General features: G+C 40.2%; 2 protein-coding genes across 2 annotated transcripts; one reads left to right on the forward strand and one right to left on the reverse strand.

Moving 5' to 3' along the window:
- Positions 1–403: 403 nt before the first annotated feature.
- On the reverse strand, positions 404–3,191 carry ckma (creatine kinase, muscle a). Its single transcript, XM_033978345.2, has 8 exons — positions 3,083–3,191; positions 2,138–2,346; positions 1,890–2,044; positions 1,679–1,811; positions 1,438–1,609; positions 1,230–1,353; positions 959–1,148; positions 404–872 (listed from the first exon to the last, which is right to left on the reverse strand). Exons 2-8 carry the CDS (start codon positions 2,328–2,330, stop codon positions 694–696), a joined length of 1,146 nt encoding a protein of 381 aa, XP_033834236.1. The 5' UTR covers positions 2,331–2,346; positions 3,083–3,191; the 3' UTR covers positions 404–693.
- A 5,164-nt stretch (positions 3,192–8,355) lies between these two features.
- LOC117381284 (F-box only protein 50-like) lies at positions 8,356–12,777 on the forward strand. Its single transcript, XM_033978218.2, has 6 exons — positions 8,356–8,598; positions 9,306–9,386; positions 9,761–9,857; positions 10,169–10,264; positions 11,718–11,856; positions 12,537–12,777. The coding sequence occupies exons 1-6, from the start codon at positions 8,457–8,459 to the stop codon at positions 12,672–12,674; spliced, it is 693 nt and encodes a 230-aa protein (XP_033834109.1). The 5' UTR covers positions 8,356–8,456; the 3' UTR covers positions 12,675–12,777.
- The last annotated feature ends 6,372 nt before the right edge of the window (positions 12,778–19,149 follow it).

The following is a 19,149-nucleotide window of genomic DNA, read 5'->3' on the forward strand; positions in this document are numbered from 1 at the left end:
TTTGGAAAATTTTAACTGTCATAATTAGCCTGTCATAATAATTACTCTATCTACGAAAGCTAGAACAATATATTTTGGGGCTCTATATTTATCGTGTGTGCAGTTTCTTTTGTAAAAGTGGGGAGATATTGGGTATTTTTTGTTGCAGAACAAAACATTTGAGTTTGAATAAGTGACATCTATGGCTAATTACTGGAACATTCTGCTGTTTATTTGTTGCAGCTCAGGCCTTTTAATGATACTGTTGATTTAAAAATGTCTTACTGAGATTATCTTGCATTAATGTTATTGTATCAGTGGCATCAGTAGCATGATATTTCTATATAGTAATATATTGTGCTTCAAAATATGTGACAGACCTAGTTATAATCATGCCAATTTCACACAGAAAACTCTAAAATGGTTTGTTGTGTTGTTACTTGGGGTACTTTTTATTGAGCAATATGAACAGCTTCAATAATCCATATTTTTTACAACAAAAACTTGGTGATGCCACTTATGCCAGGCAAACCCAGCTCAGTGGAGGCTGATCCCAGGATGTTACCAACCAACATAAGAACGTGAAAAAGGACACAGGACGGTAAACAAGGCTGGAAGGAAGTAAAGCAGGAGAGCAGAGTCAAGAGTCTCTGAGAGCAGCTGTTTCCTCTGCACACCTGTGGGAGATGTGAAAGCTTTGGAGCAGTGTCCACTTTACTTCTGGGCGGGGATCATGCTGTCGATAGCCTCGCCCTTCTCCAGCTTCTTCTCCATCTCAACCATGAGCTTCACACCATCAACCACCATCTGCACCTGCTCCACCTCAGAGGAGCCCAGACGGTCAGCATTGGAGATATCAAATACACCACCCACTGAGGCAGTGTCCACGCCACCTGGAAGAAAAGTAAAAGGTTAAATTGAAGGTCCACTGAGGACATAATACACATGTTATTTCATATATCCATGAAACTGTGCAGACCTGTGCCACGCTTCTGCAGACGCAGCCTGGTGAGGATCTCCTCAAATTTGGCATGTGTGCTGAGCTTGGGCAGCTTGACATGGACACCACCACGCAGGCCAGTGCCCAGGTTGGAGGGGCAGGTCAGGATGTAGCCAAGATGCTCGTTCCACATAAAGCCGTGGTTGTGCTTCTTGAAGATCTCCTCAATCTAGGGGTAATGGCATTATTTTAGGTTTTCTTTCGGAGAGAAAACTGTTCACATTAATCTATGATGTGTGCAACTGTATACCTTGGTCAGACCAACGCAGAAGCGTCTGAACACCTCCCTCATGTTGCCGCCCTTCTGCATGGAGATGACACGCAGGTGATCCTCCTCGTTCACCCAGACCAGGAAGGTCTTATTGTCATTGTGCCTGAGAAAAGGATTATTTTAAAATCTCAAGTTACATCTACTAAAGTTACATCTACAAAAACAGGATCTTTTAAGAGTCCCTCACCAGATGCCTCTGGCGTCGGGCCAGTCACGGGCCATACCAGCACAGGTCAGCAGGGGGGAGACGGGCTTGTCAAACAGGAAGTGGTCAGCAATCAGCTGCTCCTGCTCAGCATCGGTCATGGACTTAAGGGGGTAGTACTTTCCCTTGAACTCACCATCCAGGCTGGTAAGAGCTGCAGGGCCAGATTTTAGTCAGTCACCTTCCAGTGTGAGAACATCTTCTAGGAAACTTTTGAACTTACCCTCAACAGAGAGCCTCTCGATGATTCTGCGCTCGCCACGGCTGTTGTGGGGGGGCAGGGTGAATCCCTTGATGCTGCGGCCGGTACGCACACGGCTGGACAGGACGTAGTTGGGGTCCAGGTCGTCACCGCCCTGAAACAGACCAAAAGTGAGTACAAAGTAAACCTGTTCACAAAGGTTTGTGTTCTAGTATACTGCTAGTATTCTCACCTTCAGGTTCTCGAAGTTCAGGTCGGTCTTGTGCTTGTCATCGGGCTTGTATCCACCATGACGGTCAGAGATGACGGGGTCCAGCAGATCCTTGAAGACTGTGTAGGACTCCTCATCACCAGCGACGCAGCCAACTGTCATGATGAAGGGGTGACCTGAGCAGAGGAGGAAGACGCAAAGGTGAGACAGGTACTCAACATATGAGATAACTGTGTGTAATTATTTTTAATGTTCTGTGATTTTCTCACCAGGGTTGTCAACTCCAGTCTGGATGACATCATCCAGAGTGTAGCCGCTGGGGGTCTGCTTGTCCCTAAGCTTTCCATACAGCTCCTTGGTCAGGACCTTGGCCATATGGTTGTTGTGCTTGGACAGGTCGGGGTACTCCTCCTCAACTTTGTAGTTGAGTTTGAAGTTGTTGTGGGTGTTTCCGAAAGGCATGATTGCTTTTCTTACACTGCAGTAGAGAGCCAGAATTTTGGTAAGTTTGAATTATAAATAATACTGTTAATAATACTGTTAATACTGCATTTGTAACAATTTGTAATAACTGTATAATTGAAGTCATATTATCTATCATATTATCTCATATTAGGTACAGGGCACATTAAGCAAGACAGCTGCAGACTTTTGGTAACAAGTGTCGCTCAATTCGTGAAGGCTCAGATATCAAGCTGAAATAGATGAGGGAGGAGCCTGTGTGGAGGGACTATCTTTAGCAGCAGTGCGCCTGACTTGTACCCTTTCTGCAAAATGTCCCTAACATGTATGTGCAGCATTTGAGTTCTGCTGGCACCACACATCACCAGGTCTCTGATTCACACCTTTTCTCCAACATGAACAAGCTGACTTTTCTCACTGAACTATTCTCCACACCTCTCTTAAAACACACTACTACATAGAAATGTCTCAATTACATGCAGCAGTCCTTAAGACCACAATGTCACAAATGCAGTATCTCTATCACAGTTTCCTTATTCATAAAACGTTAAAAAAATAAACCACCACAAAAGAGCTTATTGCATATACGATTCATAATATAATCAAACAATTTACAGCAAATGGTATAAATTGTAGTAGCTACCCAAGGAGTTAAAAAACACCCTTTCTGCTATAATACATCTGCATTAGTGCTCCGGAGTGCTCATATTCTTCTAACATTTTACCAAACGATATATTTGACATGGCTTTACCTTCACACCAGACAAGAACAGAGGTAACAGTCCTTGGGATCAGATCCTGTTCACCACAGCCAAAATAGGGGTCACCCAAATGTGGTGGCCACTGTTTCTGCTTTATATACTCGGACATGTGCAGCCATTGGCCTGGCCATTTTAGTGCCTGCTGGCCCCTCATTGGCTGGTACCAATGTTCTCAGAGTGGGAACAGTTTATGAAGGGCCACACTTGCATTTCAGTCATCTTAGAAGGGGGGCTACAGCTGACCCCCACCCCCCCCCTCTCTCACCCACTGTGTCCCATACATAGCACCACTAAGTTCATGTGAAAGAGAGAGCACCCTGGTTTGGGGAATTTAAATTATCTGAACAAAGAAACATCCAGTACCATTTCTTTACAAAATTATAACATTGAAGTGGTAATCCAAATACATAGTTCCAGTAGTGCTTGAGAGCTGTTTGTCCATTGGATTGACATTTTAATATTGTGTGATGAGAGAGAAAAAATAAAACAATGACATTTCAAAATTAGAAACAATATATACATCTGAAAAGAAGTATCAGAAGAAAAATCAAAACTTTACTACAGTGGAAAGTCAAACCCTTTCCTCAGTTTTACTCAAAATAATATTAATTAAGTCAAATTGAAAATAATTTAATTTAATCGGAATATGAAAATAAATAAACTAAAATCACTTACTCTTCATATAAGCTCTCCTCTTAGCATGTAAAGAATTGTTTCTATTTGCTTGTCACAGTCACATAAAAAATTACACATTTTTAGACGCTTCGTTTTGGGCTTATAACTTCAACAGTTTTTTGTTTGAAACCAAATAACAAACCTTTAGACCCTTGATTCAAGCCTGCTCAATTTGTTAAACTCATTAACAGATATCACGTTTTCAATGGGAGATTAAGTGACAGGTGGAACGTTGAAGGAAAATTAAGCCATATTTGACACTTCACAAACTCACCTCAGTGATGATTCACACTATCGGTGCGTTCACCAGTAGTTTCTGGGTAAGACAAATGCCACAGGAACCCCAGCTCTATAAAATGCTTTACACTTAAATACCATTATCAGGCCCTTTTAATTTGCAACACAGAATTTAAAAAAAATACCTTCTTCATAGCACCAAAATATGCATCATGTAAAAATGCATTTGCAACAAAAAGTGAACACACTGGTTTAGTCTTATATTTAAGTATTTGTATAAAGGTTACATCATTATTTGTAATGGTTTCTTGTGAGTGTTAACGTTGGCAGCTTTCCAACTCTGGGGCACCCCATGCAGCCGCGCTTATGGGATGTCCCAGCTCAAAGTGGTGTGTCTAGATGACACCTGCTTCTTACAGTTGCTTATATGATTACCACTGTGTTCTGCCAGCACCAATAACAGTGTGTGGCCTCCTCCCTTAAATATCAGCCCTCCACTTTGTACTACACATCTACGTCACTGTTTGTCCTCTGGCCCGGTCCGATGCAGGTTTAATGTCCACAACTCCCACTGCCCTCTCTTCAGTCAGGCCATGTCTCCTGTTACACAGCTGTCTGCTGTCTGTCCTTAAAACGAGGCATGCCAAATTAGTCCCAACACAGTTTCTGAGTTAAACACGACTTTTGGGTACTGTGGAGTAAAAGTATCTGTAGATAGTCCTATATCTGCCTTGATTCAGTGAATTGTACCAGAGAGTAAAGGTTAAAGACACCAGAGCCGACAGCGGCCCGCTGAAAAATATCAGTGTAGAACACTTATGCAACAGAGACATGATATGAGAATATGAGGAACCACCATACTGTAGCTACTGGATCTCTTAGTGAGCATTGGATGCTCTGTCTCATAGAAATACTCCAAATGAAAGCCGATAAATGTGCAGAATACTCTGTACAGTGAGCACAGGGAATGGACTTAAGACTGTTTTGGTTGTATTGTATTACACTGGTAGTAGTATTGAATCTTTATCTGCCCCACAGAGAGAGTCCCAGGAGGAGGATATTAGTTTGTAGTATTCCAGAACACCTTCTTGAAAGAGTAACGGGGGTGACCCATGAGAGGAATTTGTGCCAACTGCCCTGACCTATGTCAGAATAGCTCAGTGTCGCTCTGCAGCTGTGTGCAGCACTGCATTCTATTCATTGCATAAGGAAATTAAGTCAGAGGAAATGTTCACTTTACAGAGATCCTCATGAACTGTGTAGAGTATTTTGGAAAGTAACACTGTGTACCAGGCAACAAAACAGCGACCTACCTGGCAACAAAAAGTATTTGAGTGGATAATAATATAATCTTTATGACGATCTATATTTAATACTTCCACCATCATATACTTTACCTGTGCTTTTATCCAAGTGAAGCACTCCTTCCCTTATGTTTTGTGAGAGCACACACTGATGGTGAATTCTAGTGCAGAGCTGTACTTGCCACAGAGTCTGCAGACTCTCCATTGAAACCAAAGCTCCAGGGTCACGTGTGCTTGGAGTGGTCCATTCGAGGCTATATTTGCCCTCCATCTGCAGCCTGTCACACAGAAGCTCCTGCTCATAAGATTAAATTTCAACGAGTCAGTTTTTTGTAGTCTTGTCCTATCACAGCAGGCACTTTATAACTTGTGTTAATTTTCTGAACTAGATTTTTGCATTTTCCTAAGAACCATCAAGAACCATTGTTGTATTGTATAAATGAGACTGACCAAACAAACTTGAATAAAGCTCAGCAATGAATATGTGAGATCGCCATAAATAAATGTCATGGAAACTCAAATGAACCAAGAGGAAAAATAAAAATGTTTGTCATTTTAAACTGTTGTGAAGTTCATTTTGGTTCCAGTGTTTATTATACACTGCAGTGTGCAGTGCATAATTATGACCAGCCGACTGTTAAAATATCTGTAATTGTGTTTTGATTAGTAACTGCTATTTGTACTACACAGACTCTAAAACACAAAAGACATTTCATAAGAATCAATTTCTTATTTATATCAATTCTACACTTTATGCATAAATATTCTCTAACCTCAAGCCTTCACTCAACAAATTCCAACCTTTATTTAAAATATCTCCATGAACAAAAGAAATAATTGTTTGACCAGTTGAGGAACTAAAAATAATCATTTCCTAGTCGACCACTAAAATCATGTTTAGTTGTAGCCCTTATGTGTATATTTATAATGTAGTCTATAATATAACTTTATAATGTGAAATGGTCGCACTACGTTCGTTAGTATTTATCCAATATCAGTGCTGCAAATAATGATTATGTGTAATCCCTCTGCTACTGTAATATGTTTTTCTTTCCTCCAAGAGCTTCAATGATTGCAATTGATTAACCTATTCATTGTTTGTGATCCAACTCAGAAGTCACCCCAATACCCACAATGCAAAGGGGCACAGTGCCAAGACAGGTGTGAGCTACTCTAGTACTAAGAACAGGTGTGCAGTTATTATGATGACCAAACGTTTTGCTGCATCGGGCATCAGAGTGGAGACATTTGTTTGTTTTTAAATAGCAGCATTACAACATTTTAACACTTTGTACAAATGAGCGTTGATCCATTTGAAGTGCCATCGACATACTTAAGAGCGTATTTCTCCCCAGAGACAGCCTTATTGTACTACAGACACAAGCACCTGTCTATAAATCAACCCATGCCACTCAATTGCCACTAGTTTGTTACATAACTGCAGCTCCAGTCATACAATACTCTTACTCAAAACATAATCCAACCAGTCAAAGGAACATATGCCCATCGTTGACTTTAGTGAAACTTAGAGGAGGTATATACTGCCCTCTGTTGCTCGTATGGCCTTGGTCCTAACCTGTGAACATGCACCTTTAGTAGGGTGTCCAGATTTTCAAAATTAAAACTGGGACACACCGGGTCGGAGTGATTGATAATAATAAACTTGTGAAAATACCATGTGATTAAGACCATTATTAAGCACTCAGTCCATTCTCAACTCACTTGTGAATTGGTAGAACATGGGAAACTTCTATCATTGTAACTGAGTGCTTATTTTGACCTTCTGGTGATTTTCAAGCATACTTTTCTGTATTTGAACAAAAACTTAGGGACATCTGGTCACCCTAACCTACTGTTCTGATGTCACATTCGCCTACCCTTGAGTTTCAGAGTGACAGAAAAATTTGCACTGTTGCCATAGCAATTAATAATTCAAAGCAAAAAAAAATCTTTTGAATGGTGAAAAGTCCTCAAAATTGCGCATATAAACAGGAAACTAAAACAATAGGCTGTCAGTAATATTGAACACTGTCTTATTTTAATGTAGCAAGTCAAACTAAGTTTTAACTCCGGTTAGAGTTTAACACTGCATTCATTTGTATGTCCTGTGCCCTTTGAGTCTAACAATAGTTTATATCAAAAGGTCCACTTGGGGGAGACATTTTAGATTTAAGACACTACTGTAAATTACACATTACTGTTACATTTTTGAAGGGGTTAGAGGCCATATTTTATGCCTGTGGACCTTGAAAAACCTGTCAGTGTCTGTCATTGCAGTATTCATGGCAGCAGACCCATTTAAATTGTAAAATGTATAGCTTATGCAGTGTGTAAAACAATGTTAACGCTGCAATAAAGGGTCAAAGTACAATGTAAAGACAGAGAACTGATAAAACTGCAGCATTTTTCTCTTAGGTGTGTCTGTCTGCTAGTGCAATAAACACGTAGTTTAACCTACAAATAAATAGGGTTTTATTATAAAGGAGTACGATAAATAGCCTAAATCAGCCACTGCCAAAGTCTCTCCCACAGCCACTCCCGTTTTAATCTCGTGATCCCGGGGGCTCCAAAAGAATCTGTTTTTTTCTCTTACATTTACACACATACATTATGGCTGCATGTGTACACTGATTTTAAGTAGTTAAGTAGTTAAAAAAAATATGATGTCAAACTGATTTCAAAAGCACCAAATGGAGATTTTCCTTTTGGCGCTTTGTAGAATAAAAAACGTTTATCCCTTAAGTTGTTGTTGAATAAACAAGATTCGGGGGAGCCTGTAGTCCCTCTGATGTCTTTCAGGGGTCCCCGAACCCCACTTTGCAAAGCAATTTCTTAAATAAGTAAATTCAAGTAAACGCAGACCATTTTATTCCTTAATTGTATAAATCATTTTGAGTTACCCGTAAACAGAGGGGCCAAAGTTTTAGGCCTCTGTAAGTTACTAAACTGCACATGAATGCAATCCTTTCCTACATTCACATTTGGGCTATGCCGCCCTGTCTCCTGTTCCTTTAAGAGGGCTGGATCACGGCGCTGTGATGGTGTGCACATTGAACGTGGGATTGACGCCGTGCGCTGTCAGGCTCCAGTCAAAATGCACCTTTACTTCCTGATTGTAACCATCGCCCATTGCTGTACAGAGGAGCAGCATGTCCTCCGGGGAGTGGAAGAAGAAGTGCGAGGATGAGTGGGGTCTGCAGGGCGCGCCGATGCCTGACAGCGTGGACTGGAGATCTGTTTATGAAGCCAAACCGTTCAACAGAAACTTGTTGAAGAATTCATCTCCTTATGGTACTTTTAAAACAATTCACCTCAAAGCCATAAAGGGGCGTGACAGTTACCACTGTCTCTAAACTACTAATATAATTTTGGGACCTGTACACTTAAGTGAAATTTAGCACATTATGCGCACGTCTCTCACTTCTGAGAGACTTCTGTCAGTACAATTGAGTAGATTATTTTGTGTTCTCGCCATGTTCAGCAGTTTTCAAGTTGGTCAAAAATAGACACCTTGGACATTTCTTGTATAAAACTCGAACAAATTAATCTGCTAGGACAGGAGAAACCGGGCTCAAAACTGGGACTGTCCCAGGTAAATACGGACAACTGGTCACCCTAAGATTGCACAATAAACCCAATCATTTTGAGAAGTGGTACCTTTAGAGAAGCTACGTTAATGTTTTTTGTGTTAAAACAAATGTATGCTGATTAAATCCTTTTTTTCTTTTTTAAAATGAGTCTGTCATCAAGCAGGTTTGAGTCCATGGTTGCTTGTTGGTCTTATCAGCTTATGCAAACCTCCCATGCTCATCAATTATCATGATTCACCTGCAGCTGTCAGCTTGTTACTATAGCCTCACCTAAATACAGAGGTGGGAAATGAAAGGCCTTTAAAATGTAAACTGGGAGGAGACCTGTCAGCATCAATGGGGAGTATTAATGTTTCTGTTCTGTTGTCATTAAGATTAAAATTCTATTTGTTTCTGATTTGTGCACAGGGGTAACAAAGGATGGTCCACCACCTGAACCTGATTTGCCTGAAGAACCTGACAGGGGGCCTCCACGCTTTATACCGGACGGTAAGAATTTTGCAGAATGAGGAAGGGCATCTGGCATAGACTAAATATTCCGTGTAAAACCTCTATATGAAAGATGTCTGTGTAATCTTTTAATTTGTGTACCGGTAATTTGATTTTTTCTTTTACTTTAAAAAAAAAAAAAAAAAAAAGTCACCAAAGTGGGGTTAGTTGAGCAACATTTTACTTAATAATTTTGGGTGTGTTCACATTTGCACAATCACCACATGAAACTTGTGACTACACGCAGAACTAAACCAAGACTAAACCAGGCCTAAACCAGGACTAGAACGGGACCAAACAAGTGTGAATGCACCCCAAACAATGACCTTGTGGAGACACACACATCAATAATGCTCTGTTCCACTGTTGGCCAGGTGACTTCAGTGGCTGGACCACCAGCTCAGAGGTCCTTCCTTATGATACAAGTGGCATCCCAGCAGGAGCAGTGATCTGTGCCCTGCCTCAGGCCAGGCAAGTGCACTTACTATCTCAGGTTTGGTCTTTTAGATTCAGTGATGCCAGTTTTAACCGTAGACTGTATAAAGAATCTATATATACAGTCTATGTCTTTAATCCTAAGTGTAAGTGTCTCTGTTGTACTGCCATAATTTGTTTTGTTTTTTTGTTTCTCTGTTTCTACATAATGTATAATAATTTCACACTTGTGTTTAGCCTATGGATCAGTTGTACAGTGTCACTTTCATCAGCAGATGTCACTATAACATGTTGTGATGTGTGTTATTTCATTTTGTTAACTTGACTTTTTATTATCATCTTCTCAGCTGGTTTACAATGGAGCAGATGGTGGACTTGAAGGCTGAAGGATTGTGGGAGGAACTACTTGATCAATTTCAACCTGAAATTGTGATCCAAGACTGGTATGTTTGCCCATGTGTCACTACAGAGAGGCAAATAAGTATTTGAACACCATGTGATTTTGCAAGTTTTCCCGCTTAAAAATCATGGAGGGGTCTGAAATTTTCATCTTAGGTGCATCTCCACTGTGAGAGACATAATCTGGAAATCACATTGTATGATTTTTTTTTTATTTATTTATTTATTTGTATGTTACTGCTGCAAATAAGTACAGGTTGAACACCTGAGAAAATCTATGTTAATATTTGGTAAAGTAGCCTTTGTTTGCAATTACAGAGGTCAAACGTTTTCTGTAGTTTTTCACCAGGTTTGCACACACTGCAGGAGGGATTTTGCCCACTCCTCCACACAGATCTTCTCTAGATCAGTTAGGCTTCTGGGTTGTCGCTGAGAAATACGGAGTTTGAACTCCCTCCAAAGATTTTCTATTGGGTTTAGGTCTGGAGACTGGCTAGGCCACTTCAGAACCTTGATATGCTTCTTACGGAGCCACTCCTTGGTTTTCCGGGCTGTGTGCTTTGGGTCATTGTCATGTTGGAAGACCCAGCCACGACCCATCTTCAATGCTCTAATTGAGGGAAGGAGGTTGTTCCCCAAAATCTCACAATACATGGCCCCGGTCATCCTCTCCTTAATACAGTGTATTCGTAGCAGGGGAACCTTCTGTGCCACGCCTGATTTTAAACCATGACGTCTTAGTGTATTACTAATAGTAACCTTGGAAATGGTGGTCCCAGCTCTTTTCAGGTCATTGACCAGCTCCTCCCGTGTAGTTCTGGGTTGATTCCTCACATTTCTTAGGATCATTGAGACCCCACGAGGTGAGACCTTGCATGGAGCCCCAGTCCGAGGGAGATTGACAGTCATGTTTAGCTTCTTCCATTTTCTAATAATTGCTCCAACAGTGGATCTTTTTTCACCAAGCTGCTTGGCAATTGCCCCGTAGCCCTTTTCCAGCCTTGTGTAGGTCCACAATATTGTCTCTTGTGCATTTTGACAGTTCTTTGGTCTTGGCAATGTTAATAGTTGGAGTCTTACTGATTGTATGGGGTGGACAGGTGTCTTTATGCAGCTAACAACATCAAACGGGTGCTTTTAATTTAGGATTAAAGTGGACTTTTTAAAGGTGGTCTAACTGGTCTTTGAGGGTCAGAATTCTAGCTGATAGACAGGTGTTCAAATACTTATTTGCAGCTGTAACATACAAATAAATTATTTTAAAAAATCATACAATGTGATTTCCAGATTTTTATTTTTTTTTTAGATTATATCTCTCAAAGTGGATATGCACCTAAAAATGAAAATTTCAGACCCTGATTTCTAAGTGGGAGAACTTGCATAATCACAGGGTGTTCAAATACCTATTTGTCTCACTATAATTAAACAAATGACTAATGAAGTGTCAGTTGATATACTAGGAGGTGTATGATGGCTCAAATGTCTATAATTGATTAGGTATGAGGAGAGCCAGTTGCATGAGTTCATCTACCAGCTCCATGTGAAGTTACTGGGAGCTGACAAATCTACAGTGATCGCAGAGCACACGGTGAACCCCACGGAGGACCGCAGCGTTTACTCTCACAACTGGAAGGAGGTCAGTCCCATCCTGTCTCATTCAGAATATAAACATGTATTCACTTTATTCTCTGATAAATAACATTTCTAAAAATTTAACAGGCTTAGCTCTGAGGTGACATGCTGTGTAATTTAATGCCAGGGATAAAAGCTATGCTATGTAACCTTTTCTGGTGAAGGATAACACACCACCTGCTTGTATCCATGGAAAGGTTAATGCTCTGCCCAGAATGTTCCACAATATAGCATTAAACATATATATTTCCATGGTGACAAGCAGTTGACACCACCAGGTCTAGCCTCAGTTCAGATCTGTGGAGAGGCATCCTCGCTCACCATAAGAATGTTTTTCTAGGATTTAATTTTTTGCAATTTTGTAAATGGTAATAGAAGTGGAATATGAGTTTAATGCTATAATACATGAACTTTCCAGGCAAAACGACAGCATTTCCATAGAAAAAAGAAGGTAGCGGATCCCCCTCCTGAAAAGTTACATTGGTGCACCTTCAAAAGATGTAAAATGCAGACAGTATAGCTAACATTCTAATTTTCTATATCTCAAAAACAATATCTGCAAATATTGTTGTAATAGTGTTTTTTATACATTGCTCACCTCTAGCCAATATCTACAGTAATTAAACAGAATATATACTGAATTTCACAATATTCTCCCTTGCCTTTATGTCTTTTGTCCTCTAGGTGTCCCACGTGTTCTCTGGCTATGGTCCTGGTGTCAGATATGTCCACTTCCTGCACCGTCTGAAGAACCAGTTTCTCAATGGATTTTGGAACACAATGTTCACAGGGAGCTCAGTGATGATCAACCCAAATAAATGAGCCACTGCTGCCACAGATGGTTTAATTTGATCAGTATGCTGCACTTTGTCAAGCCAAAATGTGTTTGAATGCAAAGTCGTGGTTAATAAAAGAGAAACAAGTTGGATTAAAATTGTATCACATCCTTTATCTTGAGCTGGGAAGTGTGAGCTGTTATAATTATAGTGCTGTTATTTCATTAAAGGTACAATATGTTACGTGCTGGAGGGTTCACTACTTGCTTTTCTGCTTTGCCTGGAATGTATCACAGTATGACACTGAATTCTCCATCTGTGTGTAAAGTTACAAGTCAGGTCTGTGGAGAGGGGTATTTTTGAGCAACAGAAATGCCCACAATGAAACAAATGCAAGATAGTTAAGAGGAACAGTCTTGACAAAGCAATAACATCTCCATGGTGACAACAATGTGACAGATTCGCCACCAGAAAAGTTACATATTATACTTTTTTAATTAAACTAATCAGTTACTTTCAAACATGGTGCAGGTCTACACACAGGTCTACTGACCCAATCATATGTGACCAGTTGCACATCTAAGTCTCAGCAGGGGTGACGAAACTTCATTTTAATAACTTTTAAATAACTAGGATATTTTTCTATATTTTTCATTACTTTTAATGGTTGCATAATTGCTGAAGGTCTACTGGCAAAGAAAGTGGTGGTGGTGAGTGCAACCAGCTGCTAAAAGCCTAATTTGAACTTGGACCAAACCAGTACTCAACAGTAAATAAACAATGAATTGGCCAATCCAGAATTCTTGAATTACTCCCTGAGAAACAATGTTTATACCGATACTGTAAAGGTTTTGATAGAGGTAAGGCTGTCTACTTGAATAAAATGACCATAACTGAAGAAACTAAAATGTGCAAATCCTTCAGGGGTCCCCGAACCCCACTTTGCAAATTGTTTAAGTAAATTCAAGTAAACACAGATCATTTTATTTCTTAACTGAATACATCATTTTGAGTTACCCATAAACAGTAGGGCCAACACTTTAAGGCTGTGTAAACTACTATACTGTACATGAATGCAATCCTTTCCTACATTCACATTTGGGCTATGCGGCCCTGTCTCCTGTTCCTTTAAGAGGGCTGGATCACGGCGCTGTGATGGTGCGCACATTGACCGTGGGATTGACGCCGCTCCACTCAAAATGTACCTTTACTTCCTGATTGTAACCATCGCCCATTGCTGTACAGAGCAGCAGCATGTCCTCCGGGGAGTGGAAGAGGAAGTGCGAGGATGATTTCAAATTGGTCAAAAATAGACATCTGGGACATTTCTTGTATAAAATTGGGACAAATTAATCTGCTGAACAGGAAACACCAGGCTCAAAATTGGGACTGTCCCTGGTAAATAGGGACGACAGGTCACCCTAAGATTGCACAATAAACCCAATCATTTTGAGAAGTGGTACCTTTAGAGAAGTTACGTTACAGTTTTGTGGTTTTCTTCTTAAAATGAGTCTGTCTTCAAGCAGGTTTGAGTCCGTGGTTGCTTGTTGGTCTTATCAGCTTATGCAAACCTCCCATGCTCATCAATTATGATTCACCTGCGGCTGTGAACTTGTTACTATAGCCTCACCTAAATACAGAGTTGGGAAATGAAAGGCCTTTAAAATCTAAACTGGGAGGAGACCTGTCAGCATCAATGGGGAGTATTAATGTTTCTGTTCTGTTGTCATTAAGATTAAAATTCTATTTGTTTCTGATTTGTGCACAGGGGTAACAAAGGATGGTCCACCACCTGAACCTGATTTGCCTGAAGAACCTGACAGGGGGCCTCCACGCTTTATACCGGACGGTAAGAATTTTGCAGAATGAGGAAGGGCATCTGGCATAGACTAAATATTCCGTGTAAAACCTCTATATGAAAGATGTCTGTGTAATCTTTTAATTTGTGTAATTTGATTTTTTCTTTTACTTTTTAAAAAAAAATAAGTCACCAAAGTGGGGTTACTTGAGCAACATTTTACTTAATAATTTTGGGTGCGTTCACATTTGCACAATCACCACATGACCTAAATACAGAGTTGGGAAAGGCCTTTAAAATGTAAACTGGGAGGAGACCTGTCAGCATCAATGGGGAGTGTTAATATTTCTATTCTGTTGTCATTAAGGTTAAAATTCTATTTGTTAATCCTGTGCACAAATCAGAAACAAAGGATGGTCCACCACATGAACCTGGTTTGCCTGAAGAACCTGACAGATGGCCTCCACGCTTTATACCTGACTGAATTTTGCAGTATGAGGAAGGGCATCTGACCAAATATTCTGTGTAACCTTTTTATTAATGAAAGTTGTTAGTGTAATCCCTCAGTCGTCCAGGTATGATCCATATTAAAACAAAAATTAAAATCTGTCAACCACTGTTCCCTCTAAGCTGCGCGCGTGCGCAATTGCGCACTGCTGACACGGTCTCCGCGCACAGAAAAATCGAACCGGAGTTGAAAATAAAAAAAACACACAATTCATTCTGCGCTATTTTTCAATGTGAGTCAGTGAGTGTGACCGGTGACGAGCTGCTCCAGCCACTTATGTGATTCACATACGTATTTGAACAGCTTATCAACGTCATTGACAGGCGTCCCCATGCGCTGCTACCAGTGTTTTAGCCGACGTGGAGTGAAAACTCGCTAATGATTCTAAGTGCTGTTTAACCCCTTAACGTTCCGACGGCCCGCCCTCGGGCAAAGATCGGGAAAATTACGCGCGCATAATTGCGTAATTTTACGCACTGTTTTGCATCAGTTTTGCGTTTTAAACATAAGGAAACGGACAAAACAAAGGAAGTACGCGACCGAGGACACTGTGGATGTTTGTACAAGTTAAACTAGAGGCATCTCGGACCCGGAGCGAACGGAGTGAAGATCTCATGGTGGACTCAAGAGCAGAGGACCTTATGTTTTGATGGACTGGATGCTGTTCCTGATCGGTAAGCTTGGTTTATTCTGCTTTTAACTTAATTGTGGGTCAAACGTGTATTATTTGTAATTATTAGCATTAGCTAATGCCAATCTGCACCACCACCAATCATTCACGCACACGCAACTTGGGTGAAGTGTCTTGCCTAAGGACACAATGACAGAAGTTGGTCTGAGCGGGAGTCGATCCTCCAACCTCTGTCACAGAATGACTGTCACACTGTCACATGTACAGTGTATTTTTATGTAGCCCACCTACACCCAGTGTAATAAGGTCCCCTGAGTTCCTATTCAACTCCTTTAACAATAATTTAAATATAGATTATAAAATACTTACTGCTTCTTAAGTCTAATACTTATATCATGTCTTACCCTTTAAGATAATAGCACCTTTAATCACACACTGTCAATAAGAAAATGATCAAACCAGAGTTAAAATATTCAACTTTAAATTTACTGAGTTAGCAAATTCAGAAATATATAACAAACACCATTAACTACATAGAACAAAATGGGTCCACACACCAAACACACACACACATGCTTCAGGTAAGTATTATACTGCAGTTATAAACCCCCTGTTGCAGGCCTGAGCGATGCTTGGGAACGTGGAGACCAAAAACTTAGTGGCCGCTTCACTCTACGAGCCAAACAAAATTATATCCAAAAGTACCTGGTTTTAGAAGGTCATAGCTACTCTGGGAAGAAGGCAACAGTGTGTCCTAAGATGGCGGCGTGGTCTCGTTCTACCAAGATCACGGGCGGTCACGTCCACTGGTCCTCTCTGCTTCGCTCCTCTCAGGTATACCGGTCCGGCAAAACATCGGCAAACTCACTTTCAAAAGTCAAAAGCTCCTCACAGTTCAAAATCTTCGTGCCTCAGGCCAAGAACACGAGAAAATATATTCTAGCACGTTGTGTTAACTTAGCTTTCCTCAGATGCGCACACACCCGCTTAGCCAGCAGATGCTAAACTTGAGCTAGTGACTTAACTTAATTAAATATTTGCGAGTGCAGGTCCGTCTTCGAGCTGAAAAACGCTCCTTTACTCTCCAAAACAAATGCAACATAGGTCTCTATACAAAACTGTCGAGCTAACAGTCCAAAAACCTAGTTTTTATCCTCAAAATGCGAGACACAAGTGTTACATCATGCACTTCCGGTTTTACGTATGTCAAGTTAATACAAAGATAAGACACCAAAAGTAGTACACACATATGGCACTTCCTGTGGAATCAAAATAAAATAAATAAAATATATATTTACTGCAATATACGGTTTACATCATTTTTAACTTATTTCCAGGTGCGTTCAATTGTTTTTTTGTTTTTTTTAAAGATATTATCTAACAAATGAAATAGACTTTAAATAGTTTTTAACAATATTTACACAACTTATGAACTTATTTATACTTTCTTAACCTTTTTAAATTGTAACTTATCCTATGAACTTTTTTCACTGTATTATTACCATTACTGTTTTATATCCAGGTTACATTTAGTTTCCAGTGTGTGTTTGTTCACTGTTTGCAGTGTGCAGTCTGTAAATATATTTATTTTGACCCATACCACTTGTTTTGAATATATTTTATATACAAATACACATTATATATTGTGTTTTGATATGATATGTAAATGTACAGTAATAGAGCAGCTGGGTGTGCAAATGCAGATGTGTGTATTGGTCATTGAATACAGTCACTAGTTTGAGTTGTAAAAATCAAATGATCGTGTCATATACTGAAAAAGAGTTACCGGACTGTCTCCCAGACCACAGTAGGACAATCTCACTCAGTGCACAGCAAAAGCTTCACACAATGGCTTTTACTCATAATACAAGTCACAGCTTTATAATAAAAATGTTAAGCGTGTTTTCAACATTTGAGTTTACAGTTGGCTTGGTTTGGTTGGAAGCTCATGTTTTGCCATAGTTAAAATTAAATATTTATACTTCCAATAGCATTAACATACTACACAGGTCATGAGCAAGATTTTTGTCATTTTCATTGTATAAGCACTTAATTAAAAGTCTTATAACAGAAATGTAAATGTGGTAATTTGATTCTTTTAATAAACCATTTAACTTGGATGGATGCGATGCAGCATGACCACAGTGCACAGGTCTGATGTTGCTCACAGTGGTCCATGGGACCGCTCAAGGAGTTTGTGTATTTGCTCAGACTCGAGAAAAATTAGAGGGAACATTGCTGTCAACCTGTCTGTGACAGCCCCAGCAGAGGTTTCAGTCGCAGCAGCACCCACATCACCTCCCCTGCCCACAGACCAGCCCTGGGTCCCCTAATATGGCGCAATCCAGAGTTCTGGCATCAACTATGCTGAACTCTTCCCCGTACCCACCTATCCCCCCTCGTCTTTCACCCAAATTCCTCCCTGCTCCTCTTTGGCGCTCACCTGGTCCCTCACCCAAACTTCCCCCAGCTCACCCTTCCCTGCCCTCCCCCAGAGCTGTTATCAACAAGAGCTAGGACACACAGGGCCTCTGCTGTCTCAGGACATACAGTCATGATAAAAATAATATCATGCTGAGGCCCTGTGATGGAGCTATATCTACAGTTACACCACGTAGACTGATTAACAGAAGGACAGTTAGTGTCCAATCAGAGACATTTAATCCACATTCCCTGTAAGAAGATAACATCCAGTCCTACTGAAACTTTCTGTGCTCAATGTCAGATCTTTATGTAACAAGTCCTTTTTAATTAATGATTTTATTTCCTCTTTTAATCTTGATTTTATGTTTTTAACTGAAACATGGCTCGACAAAAACACAGGTAATGCAATTCTAGTGGAATCAACTCCACCCAACTTCAAATTTGAATCTGAAACATGAGTAAACAAAAAAGGTGGAGGTGTGTGTGCATTTTTAGAGATAATTTAGTTACTCACACATTGTCATTTGGGGTGTTTTCATCTTTTGAGTATGTTTCATTCAAAATGGAGCTAAAACAATCCCCCTCCATACTCTACTTAGTCATATACAAACCTCCCCAACACTGTCTGAGTTTTATTGATGATTTTACTGAGATGCTTTCAGTCATATGCACAGACTTTGATGGTTTAGTCATTACAGGTGATTTTAATGTACATGTGGATAATGTGTTTGACAGAAACGCTAAAGAGCTCAGTTCTGTCCTTGAAACCTTTGTTCTGACTCAGCATGTCAGCGAGCCCACCCACAACAGAGGACACACTCTGGACCTGCTCATTACAAAAGGAGTAAATATTTCAAATGTCAATGTGGTGGATGTTGCTCTGTCTGATCATGTCTGTCTTTTTTGACATGTCTGTTATTCCCAAACCAGCGGCTGGTCCTGCAGTTGTTCGAAGGAGACACATAAATGATAAAACAGGTGCACTGTTCATGGAAATGATACACTTTGAAAATGCCTCATGTTCTAATGTTGATGATTTGTTGAACTCTGTAACTTCGAGTGTTTTGAATGTTCTGGACACCATTGCCCCAATGAAGGTTAAAATGGTTAAAGATAAGCAGAAAGCGCCATGGAGGAATGATGACTCGGTCAGGGCACAG

The sequence above is a fragment of the Periophthalmus magnuspinnatus genome, chromosome 14 (genome assembly GCF_009829125.3).
Source record: "Periophthalmus magnuspinnatus isolate fPerMag1 chromosome 14, fPerMag1.2.pri, whole genome shotgun sequence".
Classification (NCBI taxonomy): Eukaryota; Metazoa; Chordata; class Actinopteri; order Gobiiformes; family Gobiidae; genus Periophthalmus; species Periophthalmus magnuspinnatus.